The 22,542-nt window shown below is 41.0% G+C and overlaps 1 protein-coding gene across 1 annotated transcript; it reads left to right on the top strand.

Annotated features, from left to right (window-relative positions):
* Positions 1–15,963: 15,963 nt before the first annotated feature.
* On the top strand, positions 15,964–17,034 carry LOC133091845 (zinc finger protein 772-like). Its single transcript, XM_061191038.1, has one exon. It carries the CDS (start codon positions 15,964–15,966, stop codon positions 17,032–17,034), a length of 1,071 nt encoding a protein of 356 aa, XP_061047021.1.
* The last annotated feature ends 5,508 nt before the right edge of the window (positions 17,035–22,542 follow it).

Here is a 22,542-nt window from a genome sequence, read left to right as displayed (position 1 = left end):
TTATGAGGAAACATCAGACAAGCCCAAACTGGGGGATATTTTACAAAACTGGTTTGTAATCTTTTTTTTAATTTTTAGTTTATATTGGAGCATAGTTTATTTACAATGTTGTGTTAGTTTCAGGTGTACAGCAAAGTGATTCAGTTGTACATATACATACATCTATTTTTTTCAGATTCTTTTCCCATATCGGTTATTATAGAATACTGAGTAGAGTTCCCTGTGCTATAGAGTAGGCCCTTGTTGGTTATCTATTTTATATATAGTAGTGTGTATACGTTAATCCCAAACTCCTAATTTATCCCTTCCCCCTGGTTTGTAATCTTGAAAAATATCAAAGTCATGAAAGTCAAGGAAAGACAAGGAACTGTCCAGATGGAAGAAAACTGAACGACATGATGACTAGACACAATGTGTGATTCTGAACTGGATAGTTTTGCTATGATTTGGGGGACAACGGGTGGAACTTGAATGAGGTCTGAAGATGAGATTGTAGTAATGGATCAGTTAATTTCCTGATTTTATTCTTGTACTGTGAGTATAGAGGAGAATGTCTCTGTAGGAGTTGCATTCTAAGTTTTTGAAGAGATGGGTCCAGATTTACTGGCAACCTATGGTTCAGGAAAAAAAGTGTTTTAACTGGACTTGTCACTTCTCTGTAAGTTTGAGATGGTATAAAAAATTTTAAGGCCATTAAATAATTACATTAAGACAAAACCAAAATGAGATTACGGTGAAAAGTACCAAGGCAGGAAAGTAAGGGAAAGGGGATTTGGGATCTTATGCACTTTGGTTCAAATCTTAATTCCACCGCTTACTTGTACAAATTATTTCATCTGTTTGAGTCTCAATTTCTTTAACTGCAAAATGGGGATAATTATTGCTACTTTACAAAGGTAGTTGTGAAGCTTAGAGATAACACAGCAAAGATGCTAGCACACAGTCTGGCATATAATAATGATAATATAAATACATATACATAATTATTATTGTTAATTAACCAACCTGAGCTGACGTCAGGTGTTTACTAGATTCTAGAGATTATCAAGTCTAAACTGCTATCTCTGCATATCTCCTGTTTAAACCCATGAATCACCACCTCAAGCATGGATTACTTCTATTAGTCCATCCCCACCTGAGAGCTAGCAGACGGGTCATTCATTATTTGTATGCAAGGAGATTTATCCAAATGAATTTTCATTTCTTTTCCCAACCATAAACAAAAAAGCCCAAGGAGCCAAATTGGTCTATTCACTTTTGGTTTCACAAATACATATAGAGTGAGAAATAGCTCTGTCTGAAAATTAAGAGAAAGAAAGGAAAGCAGGAAAAAAAAAAACAAACAAAAAACAGCAAAACAACAACAAAAGAACTTTAAGGATCATCACTGGTATCCTGTACAGTATGATGTGATATATTCCCTGAAGTGTTATAACACGTTAATTCTCCCAAGAGCAAGCCCTGGGCTGTAAACCTGTCTTTAGTTTCCTTCACTGTTTCTGGGGTACATGCTGAAACTGGGTTCACATTTTCATAGATACATTTTCTCTTTATGTCTTGTCAGTTCATGTGGGTTTTAGACGGCTGAGTTTTATTTGCAGGATTTGTGCTTTTACTTCGTTTTCATCTTTCCATGTTCTCATGCGTCTTGGATGTATACGATGCTAATCCTTAACTCTGTTGCCTGTCCAAATCCCAGGAGACTAAAAGGTCCCTGTTAGCAAATGAAAAAATGTGGGTACCAACGTAGATGGAAATTTCCCTTTCTTTTCCTGAATCCTACTGTGCTTTTTTTTGGTTTTTTTTTTGTTTTTTTCTGGTAAAGCAGCTGACGGGCTCACCAGAGGAAGTGGTGTTCAGAACCATTTAGCTCCACTGCCAACCAGGCTTTGATTGTCCACGTCAAGAAAGGCAAAAGGGAGTGGGACATGAGGACATGCTGCTTGAAGCCAAGGAAAATGTCCAAGAATCAGAAGTGAGACCCTCCTACCCTCCTAGGAGCTAACAGGTGCCTGGATTCTCCCAGGAGTTGGGACCTGCTCAGCCATCACAGGTATGCCTTGATCTGAAATAGTGTTTATGAGCAGCTGATGGTATCTACAAATGTTCTCAACTTTGGAAAATTAATTTGGTCCCAGGCAAGTTGTTAATGAACAAATCATAAAGGCTGCTGAATGAATATTCTATTTATTTTGTAAACAGCAGCAGTCATTCTATGTGCCCAGGTAGGAGAAACTTTAAATCAGAGCCCATCCACAAAGAGTAGGCATGCTACACTGACAGCCTAGACCTTGTCCTATACGCATGTCATGATAATGATACATTTTAAAATGGCCCGCTCACCTTCTACTGGTGCCGGCTCTATCTTCCTGGAGCGCACGGTGACAGAGGACGCTCGGGAAAGGTCAGTGCCTGTTCTCCAGACACAAACCTCCATGGAGCCAGCACTTTCATCAACGTGATACTCAGCATCACCAAAGTGCAGGGCAGGCTCTAGGGAGACATAAAAGGACAAACTAGGACTGCTTCAGCCTCCCAGGCCTCCTATCTCCTCTGGCCCTGTGGGATCCTGGGTTTTTGTCACAATCATCAGACATGACAGTTCCCACAGGCTCGACGAGAAGCAAGCAAAACACACAGAAAAACCACATCAAGGAGTCACATGCCATGGCTTTGATTCCAGGAAGTGCAGTGAGATAAAATCAGTTAGAATTCTATTCATTTTTCTGCTTTAAGAGATAGTTGTGGCACAAAGAAATTTCCCAATTGGGAAAAACTGGCCAACTAGCTTGTAACCCAGGTAAAGTCAGCTATTGTTTGGGAAAAGATGGTGGGGAACTCAGGAGGCTTTTCCTCAGGAGAGAAGTGCCCTTCATGTTGAGGGGCAGTCCAGCCAGGGGTCTGAATTTGGGGGCTGCGGCTGTGCCTTTTCCCATAACATTTGCATATTACAAAGATAGATAGAAATTCTGGGGATCCTGTTAGCTGAGATGCTAGAAATGCTACCCCCAGAGGCAGAGAAAGGCCACCCCTAGAAAGAGAAGGCTGAAAGCAGCTGGGGCGGGCGTCAGACTCTGAGGGTGCGTGGAAGAGAACAGCACATCTGATGGGAGGAAAAGTTTGACAATGAGAAAGTCAAGATTTGGCCAAGCAGACAAACCCATCCATCTCTGGTTCTCCCAGTTCTAAAAAGCAGCCTATGAACTTAGCTGACTCTTCAAAGCTTACACAAGGTTTAGCTGTTACACAAGGTTTAGCTGTTTCACTAGATAGACTGTCATGAAAAAGGTTTGGAAATGAATGTTTTTCTTTGGACTGTGAAATCCAGAGGCAAACAAATGTAAACACCAGGCAGCAGCTTCACCGCGGAGGCATGACTCCTGAGACAGTAAATGGAAAATCAACATTACAGAGATGATACCTTGGGAAACACAATGCAACGTAGAAGCATATCGGAATGAAGTTTAAATTTTGGAAGGTAGAAATCCAATGTAATAAGTACTATTTGCTCAGGATGTATTTTAGTAGATCTCTTCGTGCTGTGGAGAGTTTTACCAAAACTTTGACCATGGTGTATAAGAGCTCCCGTAATCTGACTTGAGTCCATTCTGTCTGGAGTCATAATGTACCACACCTGACCCTGTGCCCTGTGTTCCAGTTACACTAGCTCTCCATGAGCCAACACAGCACGTGGTCATGGCCTCCATCTTCACTGGTGATGTTCTCTGAGCTGAAACTACCTTCCCAACATGTTAATTTCACACAGTCCTTCTGTAAGACTTTGATTGAGTTACCTGCTTTGGGAGGCCATATATGCCCTTAAGAGGTTAGTTGTTCCTTACCCCATGCTCCCCTGACAGTTTGCATTGCTCTATAACTGCGGTGATGGGTCACACTTGCTAGTTGCTGTCTTCAGGTGCACTGCAGGTAGGGGCCTGCACTCAGAGAAGGGTGCGGTGGTCATCCTCTCTTTTGACCCAGAAATTTCACTCCATCTCCCCATTGTTGCTAATAGACGTTTCTGATACCTCCAAGCCTGGGACAAGAAAGAGGGAAGAGAGGCAAGAGGAGCAGAAAAGGTCTTTCTTGATGGGTTTTATCACGGTGATCACATTCTCGGATCTTAGAAGATGGAAGAAAGCGGATTCTTTTTCTCATGGGCACTTTTGTGTGTCCTTTGGAGATCTCTTGTTCCCATAGTTGGGTATTTCTCATCTGCAATTCCCTTGATGAGGATGACCACATCCCTATCCTGGCTGGTCACTTAATTCTTCCTCAACCATCAGCATTCGGCAGTGCTTGTGCTGGGGATCGTTCATCCCTCTAGATGGCGCTTTTGGACAAGACCTAAGACGGTTCCATTCTGGCTCTCTATTGCGTGCATGGCTCACATCTGGTCCACGGCAACCCTCCTGCATCCTTTGCCTTGATAAACCCTAGGAATACTGGCTAATCCTAATGCACTCCTTCTTTTTTGCTCATCCATCAAAGCAGCCAATCAGCTTATCTCCTACACTGAGACTTTCCAGGTAGAGCCAGACCCCAGTTCTCTGTATCCTCCACAGTGTAGGTGACACACATTACACTCCCCAAATGGTCTTGTGATTTAGCACCTCTTTGAAAAGCTAAAATATTAAAGCCACCATTCTTATACACTGTTCTGTGTTTTTATCAGAGCTCTAGAAGCATCTCAAGATCAGGGACCACATTCCACATGTCTTTATGTCTTTATACCCTTAGAAGCACATCGGCTGGTATATTATAAGTACTCAAGAGTTTGTCGAGTGGATAATTTTAACTCACTTCTGATATACTTTGAACTTATTACAAAAGTTTTTGTTTGTTTGTTTTTTTTAAGTTGGGACCAAGTGATCTTTTTTAGCACAGAAATTACTCTGTGTGGTATTGGGGAAGGGAGAGAGGTAAGAAAGATAAAAAAAAATTTGAGTTATGTTACTGTTGAGAGAAAAAAATGTAAGAATCAAGCCTCTCTGAGTACAGTAAGATACATGATGTAAGAAGAGGACAAGTGTCACTTAGAAGAAAAATCATGAAACTCTTCTGAGATGCTCTGTATATTAAGCATCAGGAAATTTGTTGAAATAAAGAAAAGAGCACTATGTCCAAGTCGTCTTCACCCTAGCTCTGTCTAAACAAACTGAGGTGCTGGCAATAATTCTTAAGGGCGGGCAATTATGAGAGTATGATGTTTTGACCACATCATACTTATGTTAAATGGATGCCATAGATGTGTTTTTATCTCCATTAAAAGAGAATGTTCTTTAAATGGAAATAAGAAAGAGAAATATGACAAGGTAAAGCTTTCAAAAGAGATATGACCATCATTTAAAAATGAGTTCAATGTCCAGATTCAGAGAAATTTCATGCCAAGATCCAAAGAAGACTTGCAGGTGAAGTGACAGAAATACTGTTGGTAAACTTTGGCAAACTCCCCGAAACAGGATAGATGCCAAAAGATGGAAGATTTGGAAAATGTTTTTTCAGTTACCTCAGAAGAGAAAATAGATTCTGGAAACAAACTGGTAAGCTTGATTGCTAGAAAAATTCTGGAACAGCTTATTTAAACAGTTTCTGAATTTTTGGATAAGAAAGAGGTAATGCTTATGAGTTAATATCAGTTCTTTAACACCTAGTTTCATGAAATCAAATTTAATTTTTTTTTGTTGTTTAGTTAAACAGACATCTATTGGACATCCTCTATGTGTTCTAAATGTGCTAGTTACTGGGGATGTAAAGAGACGTGCGTTCTCGTGGTTGAGGTATTTCTGGTGTAATAGGGCAGCCACACCGATGCCAATCAGCTAAACCCTGAGTGCTTTGACGAAAGGAGCAACCAACCTCAAGGCTCAGAGAGAGGAGTTTTGGGAGAAATAATGCTGTACTAGACTCAAAGAATGAATGACAACTGATCCATGAGAAAGGGGGGAAGAATGTTCCCAACGGAGTGGCTAATATGAAAAAAGGCACAGGGGCATGACACAGCCTAGCGTTTGGGGAGGAATACAAGAGTGTGTTTCTTAGAAACGTGTAAGGTGAGAAGAGATGAATGAGGGAATGAGTTTAGAGAGGAAGGTAGAAGCCAGATCCTGCAGAGACTTGGATCCATTTGAAATAGATGGGACTTCACTTTCTAGACTCTCCGTAGAATGTGGGGACCAATTTTAAGCAGTGGAAACGTGGTTGGTTTTTCATTTTCTGTACATCTGTCCAACTTCGGTGTGGGCCACAGATTGAAGGAAGAGTTAGGGCTACTGATCAGGAAGCTATTGCAATTATCCATGTGAGACAGAGGATGGTTTGCACTATGCACTGGTACTAGGGATGGAGTGGAAGAGATGGATGTAATAAGTGTCCTGAGCAGCATCCAGTGATTGGATGTAGGTGGCTTCTAGGATGCCCTGCACTCACAGCTTCAGGAGAGTGGGGCTGGGTTAGTATGATCACGTCTATAGCACAACCAACTGTTTCAGCTCAAGTTTGCTCAGCATAGAACCAAGGAAAGATAAAGCAGCCAAAAGAATTTTTAAAATGGGCTGCCTGTTTTCAGCCATGTTAAGAGAAAGAATATTTTCACTATGGACCTTGAGGGTCTAGGACCCTCAGCAATTATTTTTGGCCGAGCTAGAGGTGGTTCTATTGGCTTGATGGCGTTGCTAGGATCCCATTCCCATGCTCATCAGCCCTTTAAGGAGAGGATATCAACCAGAGGATGCTGGGTTTTCCTAAGCTCAGCAAAGTGCTCGATCCTCAATAAATGTTACAGAACCTGAATGCAAGCTCCCTGGATCCAATAATTATTAACAGTGACTTTCTCAGAACAGTATGCAGCAACTAAGTTTGTTTACACTGAACAAAGACTCTTCCATCACTATTTATGTACATGATTTTTTTTCTCCCATTGAAAAGCCTTCATGAGTTTGAGAATAATTTAATTAAGGATCAAGTCAGATGTAATAGAAGGCAGGGAAAAGAGCTTATTTGACTTTGGGGTCCTATACTAAGCGCACGGTAGGACACTATGAATGTTTCTTGAATTGCTTGTTAAAAATCTACTAAAACCATTTCAAACAATATTGGAAGTAAACAATTGGGTTGTACACTGAATTTTGTGTTAATTTTCTTCCTTTATTTGCTGTATTTTTTTCTTTCTTTTTCTATTTGGCATTGGAAATGTCTGCAACTTCTGAACGTAGGAAGATTTAAAACAACTAAGGTTTTGAAGTCAAAAGTAAGTGGTGGTATGGCAGGGCTCAAGGAGGAAATATGTCCTCAAGAAATAGATATTAAGACGTATTTATTTTTGTACATTCCTGAATTTAGCTCTTCCTACAGGTTAGTCCGATTTAGCTCATCTTACTTATTTTGTTGTTCACATAATGACTTTGTAGTTCATATAATACTGTGGCACTAACAATTCATTTCAGGTGTTTCTGGCCTTAGGTTTTTTTTTTTTTTAATTTAATGATCTATTTGTTTAATCCAATATATCTATTTATTTATTTATTTATTTATTTATTTATGGATGTGTTGGGTCTTCGTTTCTGTGCGAGGGATTTCTCCAGTTGCAGCAAGCGGGGGTCACTCTTCATCACGGTGTGCGGGCCCCTCACTATCGTGGCCTCTCTTGTTGCGGAGCACAGGCTCCAGATGTGCAAGCTCAGTAGTTGTGGCTCACGGGCCTAATTGCTCCACGGCATGTGGGATCTTCCCAGACCAGGGCTCGAACCCGTGTCCCCTGCATTAGCAGGCAGATTCTCAACCACTGCGCCACCAGGGAAGCCCAGGTTTTCTTTTTTTTTAAATTTATTTTATCCAAGTATAGTTGATTTACAATGTTGTGTTAACTCCTGCTGTACAGCAAAGTCATACACATATATACTTTTTCATATTCTTTTCCATTATGGTTTATCACAGGATATTGCATATAGTTCCCCATGCTCTACAGTAGGACCTTGTTGTTTATCCGTCTTATGTGTAATAGTTTGCATCTGCTGATCCCAAACTCCCAATCCATCCTTCCACCACCACTGCCCCCCATCCCCTCCACTGCTTGGCAACCACAAGTCTGTTCTCTTTTTTTTTAAATTAATTTTTATTGGAGTATAGTTGATTTACAATCTTGTGTTAACCTTGTTTTATGGATTGGGAAACTGAGCCCCAGTAGCTCCACTTGCCCGAGGTTACGTGGGAAGGTAGTGGTATCCCAGACTCAGAGGCCAAGTCTTCAAGCCCCCAGTCCTGGCTTTTCTCACTCTATCATTTCACTTCCCCATCCTCTTCTTTTTTTTCCCTCCCATTTCTTTCCTTGTGTACCTTGACCAGTAATTAGGTCCAGCAGAGAATGAGCATATTGTACTGGCATCACTCTTTGGCTACAGGAAAAGGTATGACAGTGAAGACAAAAGGAAGTTAAAGCTATAGGTATACCAATTTCAACTTTTTCCTGTTAATTCCTCATCACCCTAGAAAACTGAGAACTGGTTATAAAAGGAAAGAGCTACTATGAACCAGAGTATGTAGAACAATGTAAAAAAAGTCCCTACATCCATAACTTTGCTTCTTTCTCTCTCATTTTGCCCGGCAAACAACTCTTGGGTCTCGAGAACTTGGTTCAGGCAAACCTGTCCCAACCTCTCAGTAAGAGATAGGTGCTCTAGCTATAATGCTAATCAGAACCCTGATATTTAAAAAATTCGAATCTTTCAATTAGGCTTTAAAAACCCACATAACTCCATATTGTCATTCTTTTCTTTCAGAGTGTTTCTATTCTTCTGTTTGCTCCTTATATTTATCAAATAGACTTGACTAGGCAGTGATTCTTCAGAATCTCAAACAGTCAAAATTACTCCTATTTCCTTCTCTTCTGTGGAGAAAACAACAGATACTTTATATATAAGATTGTAACATTTCTCTCTCCAAAAATCTACATAATCAAGATTAATATTCTTAGTAGACACTCCCTAATATCTCTTTGGGTTAACAGAAAATATAATACAAATTCCAAATTTCTATGGAGTATACTGAAAATTCACATACATTGTTGTTTTTTTGACTTGAACTCTTATAGGTTATTACAAAATATTGAGTGCAGTTCCCTGTGCTATACAGTAGGTCCTTGTTGCTTATCTATTTTATATACAGTAGTGTGTATATGTTAATCCCAAACTCATAATTTATCCCTCCCTCCGCCCCTTTCCCCTTTGGTAACCATAAGTTTGTTATCTATGTCTGTGGGTCTATTTCTGTTTTGGAAATAAATTCATTTGTATCATTTTTTTTAGATTCCACATATAAGCGATATCACAAAATATTTGTCTTTGTCTGGCTTACTTCACTTAGTATGATAATCTCTAGGTTCATCCATCTTGCTGAAAATGGCATATTTCATTCTCTTTTACAGATGAATAATACTCCATTGTATATATTTACCACATCTTTATCCATTCATCTGTCGATGGACATTTAGGTTGCTTCCATGTCTTGGCTATTGTAAATAGAGCTGCTGTGAACATAAGGGGTGCATGTATCTTTTCGAATTACAGTTTTCTCTGGATATATGGCCAGGAATAGGATTGCAGGATCATATGGCAACTGTATTTTTAGTTTTAAAGGAACCTTCATACTGTTTTCCATAGTGGCTGCACCAATTTACATTCCCACCAACAGTGTAGGAGGGTTCCCTTTTCTCCACACCCTTTCCGGCATTTATTAGTTGTAGACTTTTTAAAGATAGTCATTGTGACCGGAGTGAGATGATACCTCACTGCAGTTTTGATTTGCATTTCTCTAATAATTAGTGATGTTGAGCATTTTTTCATATGCCTGTTGGCCATCTGTATGTCTTCTTTGGAGAAGTGTTTTTTTAGATCTTCTGCCTGTTTTTTGATTGGGTTGTTTGTTTGATATTGAGCTGTCATACATATTATTTTAAGAAAAAAATAGTTATCTTAATTCTAAGGGGGCAATTTTTGAAAAGAAATTACACAATGAAGAATGCATAGACTTCAGAGTCTATACATATTCTTAGCCCTTGAGACATGTGAAAATATATTTGGGAACTGAACTTAGTCCTTGGCAATTTCTTTTTTTTAAGGCTTTGATGGCTAGCCTCTTTCCCCCCCTTTATTTATTTATTTATTTGGCTGTGTTGGGTCTTAGTTGCGGCACATGGGATCTTCATTTGAGGCATGGGGGATCTTTTTGTTGTGTTTATTGTACTGCACGGGCTTCTCTCTAGTTGTGGTGTGCGGGTTTTCTCTCTCTAGTTGAGGCGCGCGCGCGCTCAGTAGTTGTGGCACGTATGCTTAGTTGCCCTGAGGCATGTGGGATCTTAGTTCCCTGACCATGGATCGAAACCGGGTCCCCTGCACTGGAAGGCAGATTCTTTACCACTGGACCACGAGGGAAGTCCCAGCAATTTCTTTTTCTTAGTGGAGCAAAACTAGCCTATTGTACCATTCTGAGATCTTGTCCACAGGGTAAGATATCAACAAAAAAACCCAAACTAGGAGACCAACTAAGAAAAACCAAACCAACTTTTAATCTCATTCATATTTTCCTTTGTTCTAGAACAATATAATGCATGATAAATTTGCCATCCCCAACTAAAGAGCGTATACACTCTTCAACCTCTGCTCCATCTGGTTTATCGCTTGACATAGCTCAGTTTCATGGAAGCTCTGTGCTGTATCTATAAATTCACACAAATTTTGGGTCTATAACAGCAGCCCAGTCTAATCCTGTCTAGATCTGAACACAGCAACCCATAGCCACTCAAATCCTGACAGAGGCGTGTTTGAGAGATGAAGTGGTCAAACTAATTTGAGACTCGTAATAAAATAGTCTGATCCCGTCCCTGTCTTTATCAACGTTTTCTCTTAAAAGTGCCTCTTGTAGAAAGGACAACTGAGACCTAAAAAAAGTAATACTGGGCTTGCTGCTTATCGAGTCTGGGGGTGGGAGGGGTTGGTTTTGAGAGGGGAGGAGCCCCCTATTCTTTTCTGGCTCTGAGTTTCAGCTGGGAGTAGAGCCAAACTCCCTGCCAGGTGGGGCTAGGAAGAGAGATCTGGATGCCTACACGTGGGAGCTCCATGGTACCCTTGTACCATTTGTAGACTCATGTACTTTTTGTGAGGGAGGCCTTTGTTGGGCTGCTAAGATGAGTGTCCTTGTGGGGTGGTCCTGGTTGGATGATCAGACACTTAACCTAGGTCCTCTTCTCAGCTTCCTTATAAGTCTTAGGTCACTTCCTTGGGACGTGCTTTTTAAAAAAATTTAATAAACTCATACACAAATAGTTAATCTTCCTGCATTGCTGTGTGGTCCTTGGTGTTGGTGATACCTATGTATTTGAAAAGCCACTCAGAGCCTTTGAAGAGGGAGAAACATCAACAATTCCTGTAATAGACCATTTAAGTTCGATTTGTCTTTCAACTGTTGAGGGAAAGTACGAGAAGAAGGCAGCTATTGCCAAGAGTGGAAAGCAGGAAATGGACTTACCATCATCAGGATCAGCCAGGATAATCACCTTGGCGGTGGGGAATTCAGCCCGCAGTTGTCCTCCCATTGGCAGGCTCAGTGAAACGCTGAAGGATCCCTCCTCTTCATAAAGAGAGTCATTGATGATCAGGATCCGGCAGGTGTTCTCAGCCTCATCCTTGTCAAAGCGGAGGATGCTGGTGTGATCTTTTGGACGGGCGATGTAGTCAGAGAAAGATAATGCTGTGGAAGAAATGGTGCCTGTGGCAGAACCTAAGGAAGTAGGAGATGGAACAGAGAAGGTGAGAAGAAATGGAATTCTAAACAGGATAACTGTTCCCCACCTGGGTCTTCTTCAAACTCTTTTTAGACAATAGCTATCAGAATTATAAGGCACACATCTCTTACAGTCACAAATATTAGTATTGTTATTAGAAGGCTTTTAGAACAGACCCTGGTATTTTGACATGGTTCATAGTTAGTGGTCTTTAAATAGGGTATATATTGAATAAGGTTTGTTTAGATTAGGGGCTAAATAAACTGATGGATCATAGGGTGGTGGGTCTGGTTTAGCTTAATTTGTTCATGTTATAGATTGGAAAACTGAGGTACAGATAAATTATGACCATGATTATGGTATAGATTTTCTCCTGCCCCTTGCCCTTCCCATAGTGGCAGAGCTGTAAGTAGCATCTTGGTAATCTAACCCTCATGCCCTGACTAGAGTTCTTTGCAATGACACCAAAATACAGCCATGAAATTACTTGTTATTTTACAAGGAGTACAGGATTGATTGGAGGATTTCAGTTTAGAGGCAGTGCATTTAAAATTTTATTATAATAATTTACATACATTAAGATTCCCCGGGGGCTTCCCTGGTGGCGCAGTGGTTAAGAATCCGCCTGCCAATGCAGGGGGCACGGGTTTGATCCCTGGTCCAGGAAGATCCCACATGCCGCGGAGCAACTAAGTCCGTGCGCCACAACTACTGAGCCTGTGCTCTAGAGCCCACGAGCCACAACTACTGAGCCCACATGCCACAACTACTGAAGCCCGTGTGCCTAGAGCCCGTGCTCTGCAACAAGAGAAGCCACGACAATGAGAGGCCCATGCACCGCAACGTAGAGTCGCCCCCGCTCGCTGCAACTAGAGAAAGCCTGTGCACAGCAACGAAGACCAAACACAGCCAAAAATTAAAACAAATAAATAAATTTATAAAAAAAAAATTCCCCAATTTAAATGCACTATTTGATGAGTTTTGACAAATACATACAATCATGTAACCATTACCATAAGCAAAATATAGAACATTTTCATCCACCCACACGTGTACCCCTTGTAATCCATCTCCTTCCCTGTCTCCCAGCCCTGTAAACCACTCATCCATTTTCTGTCACTATAGATTTATTTGCTTTAATGAGAATTTCATGTAAATGAAATCATGCAGTTTTTAGTCTTTTGTGTCTGATTTGTTTCATTTAGCACAATGCATTTAAGATTCATTGATGTATCAGGATTTTATTCCTTTTTATTCCTGAATAGTGTTCCCCATTGTGTGGCTACACCATGATTTGTTTTTCTGTTTACCAGTTGATAATTTAAGTTGTTCCCAGTTTTTAGCTATGCTGAATAATGCTGCCATGCATATCCAAGTTCAGGTCTTTGAGTCGATATGTAATTTTATTTCTCTTGAGTAAATACTTAGAAGTGGGGTTTCTGGGATCTAGTGCATTGTTTTTAGTGTGGTAAAATAAACATAACCTAAAATTTACCATTTTAACTATTTTTGAATGTACAGTTCAGTAGGGTTGTCTATTCACATTATGAAGCAGATCTTCAGGACTTTTCCATCTTGCAAAACTGAAACTCTGTACCCATTAAACAACTCCCCACTTCTTCCTCCTCCCAGTCTCTGGCAACCACCATTTTATTTTCTGTCTCTATGAATTTGTCTATTCTGGGTACTTCAGGTAAGTGGAATCATACAGTATTCATCTTTTGGTGACTGGCTTATTTCACTTAGTGTAATGTCCTCAAGTTTCATCTATGTTGTAGCATGTGTCAGAATTCCTTCTTTCTTAAGGCTGAATAATACTTCATTGTATGAACATACCACATTTTAAAATTTTTTTTTGGTCACACCACATGGTATGTGGGATCTTAGTTCCCCGACCAGGGATAGAACTCATGCTCTCTGCAGTGGAAGCGTGGAGTCTCAACCACTGGACCGCCAGGGAAGTCCCTGCACAAACCACATTTTGTTTATCCATTCAACCAGCCATGGATACTTGGATTGTTTCCCCTCTTGGCTATAATAGAATAATGTTGCTATGAACATGGGTGTACAAATATCTCTTTGGGACCTTGCTTTCAATTCTTTTGGATATATACCCAGATGTGGGATTGCTGGACCATATGGTAGTTCTATTTTTAATTTTTTGAGGACCCTCTATACTGTTTTCCACAGTGGTTGTACCATCTTATAATCCCACCAACAGTGCAATTCAGTGTATTTTCTTTTGCAGTGTTGAAAACATAGCAACACATAGGTTTAGACCTAAAAGAGTAAAGAGTAGTCATGGTAATTGAAATGATTTAGACAGACCAGGTTTAGGAGACAAAGACTGTATAAAATAACTCAATATACCAAATAAGTAATTTTTGTAAAGCATGACTATTTCCAACCACTCTTCTCCTTAGTAAGAAGCAATGTGCGGGAGTTCCCTGGTGGCCTAGTGGAGTCCAGACTTTCACTGCTGTGGCCCAGGTTTAATTCCTGGTTGGGCGGCCCCAAAAAAAAAAAACAAACAAGCAATGGGATATGACAGTGAGCTTCTGGACGGGACACTCTAGTTTCGGCAAGGGTCTCTCTTGCTCATAGCTAAGGTATATGCATATCTGCATGCTGACACCAATATCCACCTTCTTCTTGTTAATATGAATCAACACAAATACAAGTTGACATCTATTAGTGTGTGCTGTATGCATCAAATATAGCTTGTTAAAAAATGAGCATTGCTTCCAAATTGACTTCAGAGGATTTGCTCTGAAGTTCAGTGACTCACAAAATGTTTCAGGATGATTTTTTGATAGAACAAGTTTTAGAATTATTAGGAAACAAAAAATTGACTGTTTTGTCATTCCGGGAACCTAAAAAAGGTTAGAGCTGGAGAAATTGATGAGCATAAAACATGTTGACGAGGGCAGAGAGAGAAACAGCTAGAAATGGATGGCTTACAGGGGGATTTTCACTTGGTGGAAAGTTCTAGTGCCAGCCTGTGCTTTGAAATTTTATTCCTCCATGACTTTCCCTCCCTGTTCAGTCCTGGGAAATCTATGCATGAAAGAGCTCTCTGAGCTCAAATCAGGAAGGAGAGGCAAGAGCTATCAAGTGCTAGAGACAGGCAGTCCCCAAGTAAATGAGGAGGTAAGTGGCTAGCAATCTAGAAAGCCCTCAGGAAGAGACGAGAAGGTCTGTCAAAGAGATTTTTTATGCTCCAAGATACACACACAAAAAGGAAAAAAGTTCGTAAATTCTTACAGCAGTCTGATTAAGTAATAAGCAACTGTTGGAAAAATTTTTTTAAGAGCCTGAGGTTTAAAAAGAATTACACGTTGGAGAATACACTTTTTTATTTCCCCTTAGTCATCTAGAATGCAGAAAGTTGGCAAGACGGGTGGTGTTAAAAAAAAAAAAAAAAAAAAAAAAAAAAAAAAAAACCCTTGTCAGAAACTACACATTTAACCCCTCTGAATAAATATCAAAAGCAGATAAACATTAGACTTGCATAGTAAGTACCTAATACTATGTTTATAAATCTTTATTAAATATCTTTCTCAATATATTTCACCTAATGAATAGTCAAATATTGATTTATCACAGTTCATGAAGCAAAAGTGATTGGTATTTCCCCCTTTTCTGTTGATTTTTTTTCACCTGACTGCTCCACTGATTGAAATAGACATACCTTTAAGTAGGTAGATTTCTGGGTTAAATAAAAGACTGAAATATAACTCTTATTGAAAATCCTTTGGCTGTGGAACTAAAACAGAAAGCAAAACAATACATTTTAGCAAGCTTTTATTAACAATGAGAGTTGATGGGGAAAACAAAGATGGTTTAATTACATCTCACATATCAAAAAATTCAGATTGAGCTCAGGCCGCGGTGTCCAGGACGGTGAGGCGGTCGTGGATGGGCTCTGTTTCTGACAGTGTGATGGCGCGTGGGAGAGGGTGACAGGCGGAGGGACCGGCAGGTGCAAAGGCTTGGAGGGCAGTGTGACTTTGGAGGACGTGGCTGTGTACTTCTCCTGGGAGGAATGGAGTCTCCTTGATGAGGCTCAGAGACACCTGTACCATGATGTGATGCTGGAGATCTTTATACTTATATCCTCACTGGGTTGTTTGTGTGGCATAGAGAATGACAAGGCTCCTTCAGGACAGAGTGTTTCTCAGGAAAGAATGCCACAAATCAGGACTCTAAAGCCAGATCCGTCAACCCAGAAAGCTCATCTCTGTGAGATGTGTGTTCCTGTCATGAAGGACGTTTTGTACCTGGCTGAGCATCAAGGAACGTATACTGGGCAGAAATCGTGTACATGTGTAGCATGTGGGGAACAATTCTGTTTCAGGGTGAATCTTCACCAACACCAGAAGGAGCACAGTGGGGAAAAACCCTGCAGCAAAGGTATGAACAGGACCTCCTTTGTGAAGAGCTACGGAATCTATTTGTCAGGGAAGCCTTTCACCTGTGGGGAGGGTGGAAAGGACACCGTGGGCCTTTTCCAGTACCAGGCCACTCCCAAAGCGGTACTGAGTATACACAGCAGTACTGGCTGTGAGGAGACCTTTCACTGTGGAAAAAGTCCTTACAAGTGTGGTGAATGTGGGAAAGCCTTCCGCTGCAAACGTACACTTGTTCAGCACCAAAGAATTCACTCTGGAGGACTGTATGAGTGCAGTGAATGTGGGAAAACCTTCACTTACAAGCACACATTTCTTCGGCACAAGACGCTTCATACTGGAGAAAGGCCTTTTGAATGCAGTGAATGTGGGAAGGCCTTCAGGTTCAAATATAAACTTGTTCAGCACCAGCTTATTCACACTGGAGAAAGGCCTTATGAGTGTGCCGAATGTGGGAAAGCTTTTGGGTGCAAATCCAAACTTGTTCGGCACCAGAGAATTCACACTGGAGCAAGGCCTTATGAGTGTACTGAATGTGGCAGATTCTTTAGACAAAGCTCCAGCCTTGTTCAGCACCAGAGAATTCACACAGGAGCAAGGCCTTATGAATGTGGTGAATGTGAGAAATCTTTTAGCCAAAGCTCCAGCCTCATTCAGCACCGCAGAATTCACACTGGAGAAAGGCCATATGAATGCAGTGAATGTGGGAAATCCTTTAGCCAAAGCTCCAGCCTCATTCTACATCGGAGAATTCACACTGGAGAAAGACCTTATGAATGCGGTGAATGTGGAAAATCTTTTAGCCAAAACTACAGCCTCATTCAGCACCGTAAACTTCACACTAGATAAAGGCCTCAAGAGTACAGCCAACATGAGAAAGCCTTCAGTTAACAGTCTGCTCTGATTCAACACCAAAATCTCACAACTCAGATCTAAGTTTTAGGAATTCAGCTAATGTGGAAAAAATACCTTCTGCATGAGGAAATCTACATAAGATAATGGCCTTAGACCTTCAGGGAATGTGCTATCTCTTTGCTCAGTGTGATAGCACTAGAGAGCCTCTATGAGGAGCCATCTGCCATGAGTTCCAGGTATGTGAGAAATTTTCAGGAGCGGCATTTCATATTTTACCTGCTCAGGAACCTTGCCATAATTAAGTCACTGCCAGGTTCTGTGGCAGAAGTCAACTCACCTTTACCATCTGGCAGGTCCTCATAGTGTGCATCAGTCACCACAGCATGCTCAGAGAAGACAGATGTTTGTGCTCTCTCTCCCATTCTCTAGAGGAAATCATAGTCCAAGCCCCTAGGGAGTTCCCATTCCCTTCTCTCTAACTAGTTATGGCACGGACCTGACCCAGTCTGGGAACTGCTGGTGGCTTGTAAAGTTTTCCTTCTTCATGGCGTTGTTGGTCTTAGGTGATACTTTTGAAGCATTTTCTGTCCTCCAAGTCGCCAACCTGGGAACGATTTGCTGCATATTGCTCTGATTTGTATAATAATAAAAATCTTATTGTTTAAGTCAAAAAAAAAAAAAAATTCAGATTACCTAAATGGCCCATTCCTCCTAGGAGTCTGGAAATTTTACTTTGGGAAACCATTTGATTAAGAACACGGAATACTGGTATTTATTTTAGTTTAAAAAGCTCTATTTTATTGATAGCAAGTTAAGAATCCCCAAGAGTTAGAAACTTCTGTTCCAAAAACATCAAATATAACTTGAGATATAAGCTGAGGTCTCTGGTGATGGTCTGGACAAATCCCTTATTTAATAGTGAAGAGTCTCCAAGGAGTACTGATGTGTGATTTCCAGGTTGCTTTCATAAAGATGCTTTAGCAGTTGGGCCTCAAGCCTTATTAGGGCAATTTACCCAATAGTTGTGCTATAACATCTTTATGAGGAACATTAGAGGTAGATTATGGGGCAGAATGGAATGTCTTACTGAGTATGGGTTTAATTCTCCAAAATTAAATCTAGAACCAAAGGATTCATCTCAGACTAACTGAGCATGATGTTGTGTTGGTAAAGGTTTAACAAACAAAACAAAACACACAAAAGTACCACAGCCAGTTTCACTATCAATGTGAAGTCACTGAATCCAGTGTTGGAAAGAGATGCACCCAGTTGATTCTCAGGAGCAGTTATTGGCTGGATCCATCAAGCCACTCCATCCATGCTGACAGTGGCATAGATTTTCCCTCACCCATGCCCGTCTCAGACATCACTGGGAGTCTGAAAAATCTCTGAAACTATTTTAAAAATTAATTGTTTCTTTACAGAGGGTATATATGGCTCAGTCTTTGCAGCTTCAGAGTACATTTGCTTTGTAAAAATCATAAATGATGCTTAAAGTCAGAGAGAAAGTTCTATCAAGAAGCTACATTAAAGGGTAATTGAATCACTATATTAGGGCATTTGATAACTTTATGAGCTGGCTAGGGTACTTTATCGATGTGGAAATCGAGGCAGGGAACACCCCAGTGTCTTGTCCAGGAGTCAAATTCCCATTTCCTGATAGAGCATTTTTTTAAAAAAATTTATTTATTTAATTAATTTATTTTTGGCTGTTTTGGGTCTTCGCTGCTCCACGCGGGCTTTCTCTAGTTGCGGGGAGTGGGAGCTACTCTTTGCTGTGGTGCGCGGGCTTCTCATTGCAGTGGTTTCCCTTGTTGCAGAGCACGGGCTCTAGGCACGCGGGCTTCAGTAGTTGTGGCAGGTGGGCTCAGTGGTGTGGCTCGTAGGCTCTAGAGCACAGGCTCAGTAGTTGTGGCACACAGGCTTAGTTGCTCCGCAGCATGTGGGATCTTCCCAGACCAGGGCTCGAACCTGTGTCCCCTGCATTGGCAGGCAGATTCTTAACCACTGAGCCACCAGGGAAGCCCAGATAGAGCATTTTTTAACCTCCTCACTTTGTCTTTAGTTATTATATTACATGATTATACATTCTTTTAAGCATACAAATTTCCCTTCATATATAATTTTAATAGGGCAGCAAGACAAGAAATCGCTTTCTTTAAAAGCACAGCATCTAATTCCTGACCGAAGCAGACAGAGTCAGAAGCCCCAGGCCCAGTTCATTTCATGCCCAGGAGGATCCATGACTGGGGGGAGATGGGGTAGTGAGTGGAGAGAAGGGGAGAAGGGGACAGGGCTGGAGCAGCATGGGAGCTTCTGTCTAGAGGAGTCTTTGGGACTTCTGTTCCCAGCAACTTGACTGGCTAGGTATTCTGGGATACTCTCCCACTACAAAATATCTAGAAGAAATAATAATTCTGCCTTTTCTGTGCTCACGGGAAGTAAGGGAAATCATCAAGGGGCAAAAAAAACAAAACAAAAACAATACCCTGAAACCCCCAAACCCCAACCCCCCTACAGCTAGAGAAGATACTTCCACTCAAGCTGGGATTCAGAGTCAGCACTTCAGGGGAGACCGGGCCATGGGTCTGTGGCACCATCAGGGAGCTGAGTCTGAAACTCTGGGATGTGGCCTAGGACGCAGGGGATCAGGAGTGTTTCTGGGTCAGCATCGCTCTCGATCCCAGAAGAAGCAATGCAAATCCTCCTTAGAGGAAAACTTTTTCAAGTAAAGCCCCCAGACCTTTCACAGATTCAGATCAAATAAATGTGAGAATATCTTAAATGCACAGAAAAGATAAATCATTAGAAAGACAACTTTTAGACTAAAGGCAGACTTCTTAACAAGACAATGGAAGCTGGAAGACAATGGAATAATAACTTCAAAATGCTGGAAGATAGTAACTGTCAATCTAGAGTTTCAAGACTGAGGTTGAAATAAAGACATGTTCTGATATACAAGAGCATGTACCCCCAGCAGACCTACAGTCAAGGAGCTTCTAAATCATCCAAAGAACCCCTCTGAGATGCAAGGTATAACTTCTATAACTTACATATACACCTATAACCAAATAAATAAGCAGATTTTTTTTCTAAAGGAAAGAAAGGAGAAAGTCTTTTGCTGGATGTGCTTGGAAACTGCTTTTCACCTCCTCCTTAACTTGACCCAGAGAAACAGCCAATCAGAGAAGTGGGGTGGCCCATGGCTGTGGTTTACCACACAATCCCTTTTAACTGGATAAAGCTGATTATTTAAAGACCTCAACATACTTGACTTGGGGTTGACCAAAACCACAGGATGACTCAATACTGTTCCCCTTCTCTTGGTTTTAGGTTCTGTGGTTTGCTCTTCATTGGCTGTTTTTCCAATAGGAGCAATTTCCTAACAACAAAAAAAGTGACTAATAAGAAGAAAAAGACAGATGACATTTATTTTGAGAATAAGACAGGGTTAAGAAGTATCTAATTTGCACATCCTTTCCCAGCATATCCCTGAGCTTCAACATTTTACTACAGAGCAGTAGTTCTCAGCCAGTGAAGGAGAGTTTATTCCTCAGTTCTTCTTCCTCTCCCAGACAATGCTTTTTTTTTTTTTTTTAACATCTTTATTGGAGTATAATTGCTTTACAATGATGTGTTAGTTTCTGCTTTATAACAAAGTGAATCAGTTATACATATACATACGTTCCCATATCTCTTCCCTCTTGCATCTCCCTCCCTCCCATCCTCCCTATCCCACCCCTCTAGGCGGTCACAAAGTAGCGAGCTGACCTCCCTGTGCTATGCGGCTGCTTCCCACTAGCTATCTATTTTATGTTTGGTAGTGTATATATGTCCATGCCACTCTCTCACTTTGTCACAGCTTACCCTTCCCCCTCCCCATGTCCTCAAGTCCATTGTCTAGTAGGTCTGTGTCTTTATTCCCGTCTTGCCACTAGGTTCTTCATGACCTTTTTTTTTTTTTCCTTTAGATTCCATATATATGTGTTAGCATACTGTATTTGTTTTTATCTTTCTGACTTTCTTCACTCTGTATGACAGACTCTAACTCCATCCACCTCACTACAAATAACTCCATTTCGTTTCTTTTTATGGCTGAGTAATATTCCACTGTATATATGTGCCACATCTTCTTTATCCATTCATCCAATGATGGACATTTAGGTTGCTTCCATGTCCTGGCTATTGTAAATAGAGCTGCAGTGAACATTTTGGTACATGACTCTTTTTGAATTATGGTTTTCTCAGGGTATATGCCCAGTAGTGGGATTGCTGGGTCGTATGGTAGTTCTTTAACACAGTACCTCCATGTTATTGTCTGAGAATACTGATGACAGACATTTTGGGACCTTGAGGTCACCATGATAGCACAGCATAAAACTAGTCACTTCTTTCACCTGCTTATAAGTGTAATACATGTTTATCATCTGTGAATTATTATTAATGTACAGAGCATGAGTCTCCTTTCCATTCAACTATTTATACATCAGCTTATGCTTATTTTATTCATGAAAATAAGTAACTGGTAAACATTTATTTTAACAAGACTTCCAGAAAGGTTTAAATAACCAAATTGAACTTTTATCCACTGAGATATTTAAGTATCTGTGGGGAGTGGTGACGACAAATACCACGACACTTGAATATGCATAAAAATTGTATAAGTTCTCGCTGTCTTATAATTCCACAGAGGTACGCAAGACTTGGATGTGGCTGTGTGAGGCCTGGCTTCATGCTCCAGGGAAGAACCCTCACCCTGTGTACTCTCTCTCTTTTATTTTTCCTGCAAGCCTGAGAACCGTCCTTTGTGTGAGGAATCAAAGGTTAAAGCTCAGGTGTCAAGCACTCTGAGCTGTGTGTCAGCTATGCAGGAAGTTTTCTGGGAACACCAGCTCTCTTGAACCTGAAGACCTTATGGGGAGGTCAATTTAGGTGTAGCTTCTCCCACTTGAGGTGGAGGCATCCCCATATCCCAGCTGGCTCACAGCCAGACACTCTGAGTTTTCTGGTTCCTTCTATTTGTCATCCCACAGGGTAGCTCTTTCCAGAGGCAGAGGGATGGTCCCTTCCATTTTAGCAATTGCACGTAATCTTCCAAATTGGGCTGTTTACTACTTCATTTCTCCCATTCACAGAATCGTTGTCTTCCAGACACTCTGCTCGTGGACATAGACTATGCCACTGGTACCGGAAGTAGCCCAGCTGGAATCATAGAGCAGAGGATGAGGGCACTTTCTCCATCAGCTGCTCTGTCCACCTGTGGCCACTGCCTTGCTTGCCCAGGCCCTCGTTCCTTGTAAGACTCCAACTGGAGCCCTGTGTGGATGTGGAAGAGAGAGCTGGCACATCCTCCCAGGGATCAACTGGCAAAGAAGACCTCAAGGACTACTTCACCTTGTTATTTCTTCTTGTTGCTTTTCCCGCAGGAGGTAACACCAGGGTAAAACTTAAGAGTTGAAGTTAGATGTAGCTGGAAGTATCTGGTACCTTCAAGAGGGGAGT

This window comes from Eubalaena glacialis, chromosome 5 (genome assembly GCF_028564815.1).
Source record: "Eubalaena glacialis isolate mEubGla1 chromosome 5, mEubGla1.1.hap2.+ XY, whole genome shotgun sequence".
Lineage (NCBI taxonomy): Eukaryota > Metazoa > Chordata > Mammalia > Artiodactyla > Balaenidae > Eubalaena > Eubalaena glacialis.
Note: the sequence above shows the minus strand (reverse complement) of the source record. Positions and strands in the feature narration are given on the sequence as shown.

What these genes read in the sequence shown, in the direction of transcription:
- LOC133091845 (XM_061191038.1), top strand. Translation starts at nt 15,964, where the DNA reads ATGCCACAAATCAGGACTCTAAAGCCAGATCCGTCAACCCAGAAAGCT.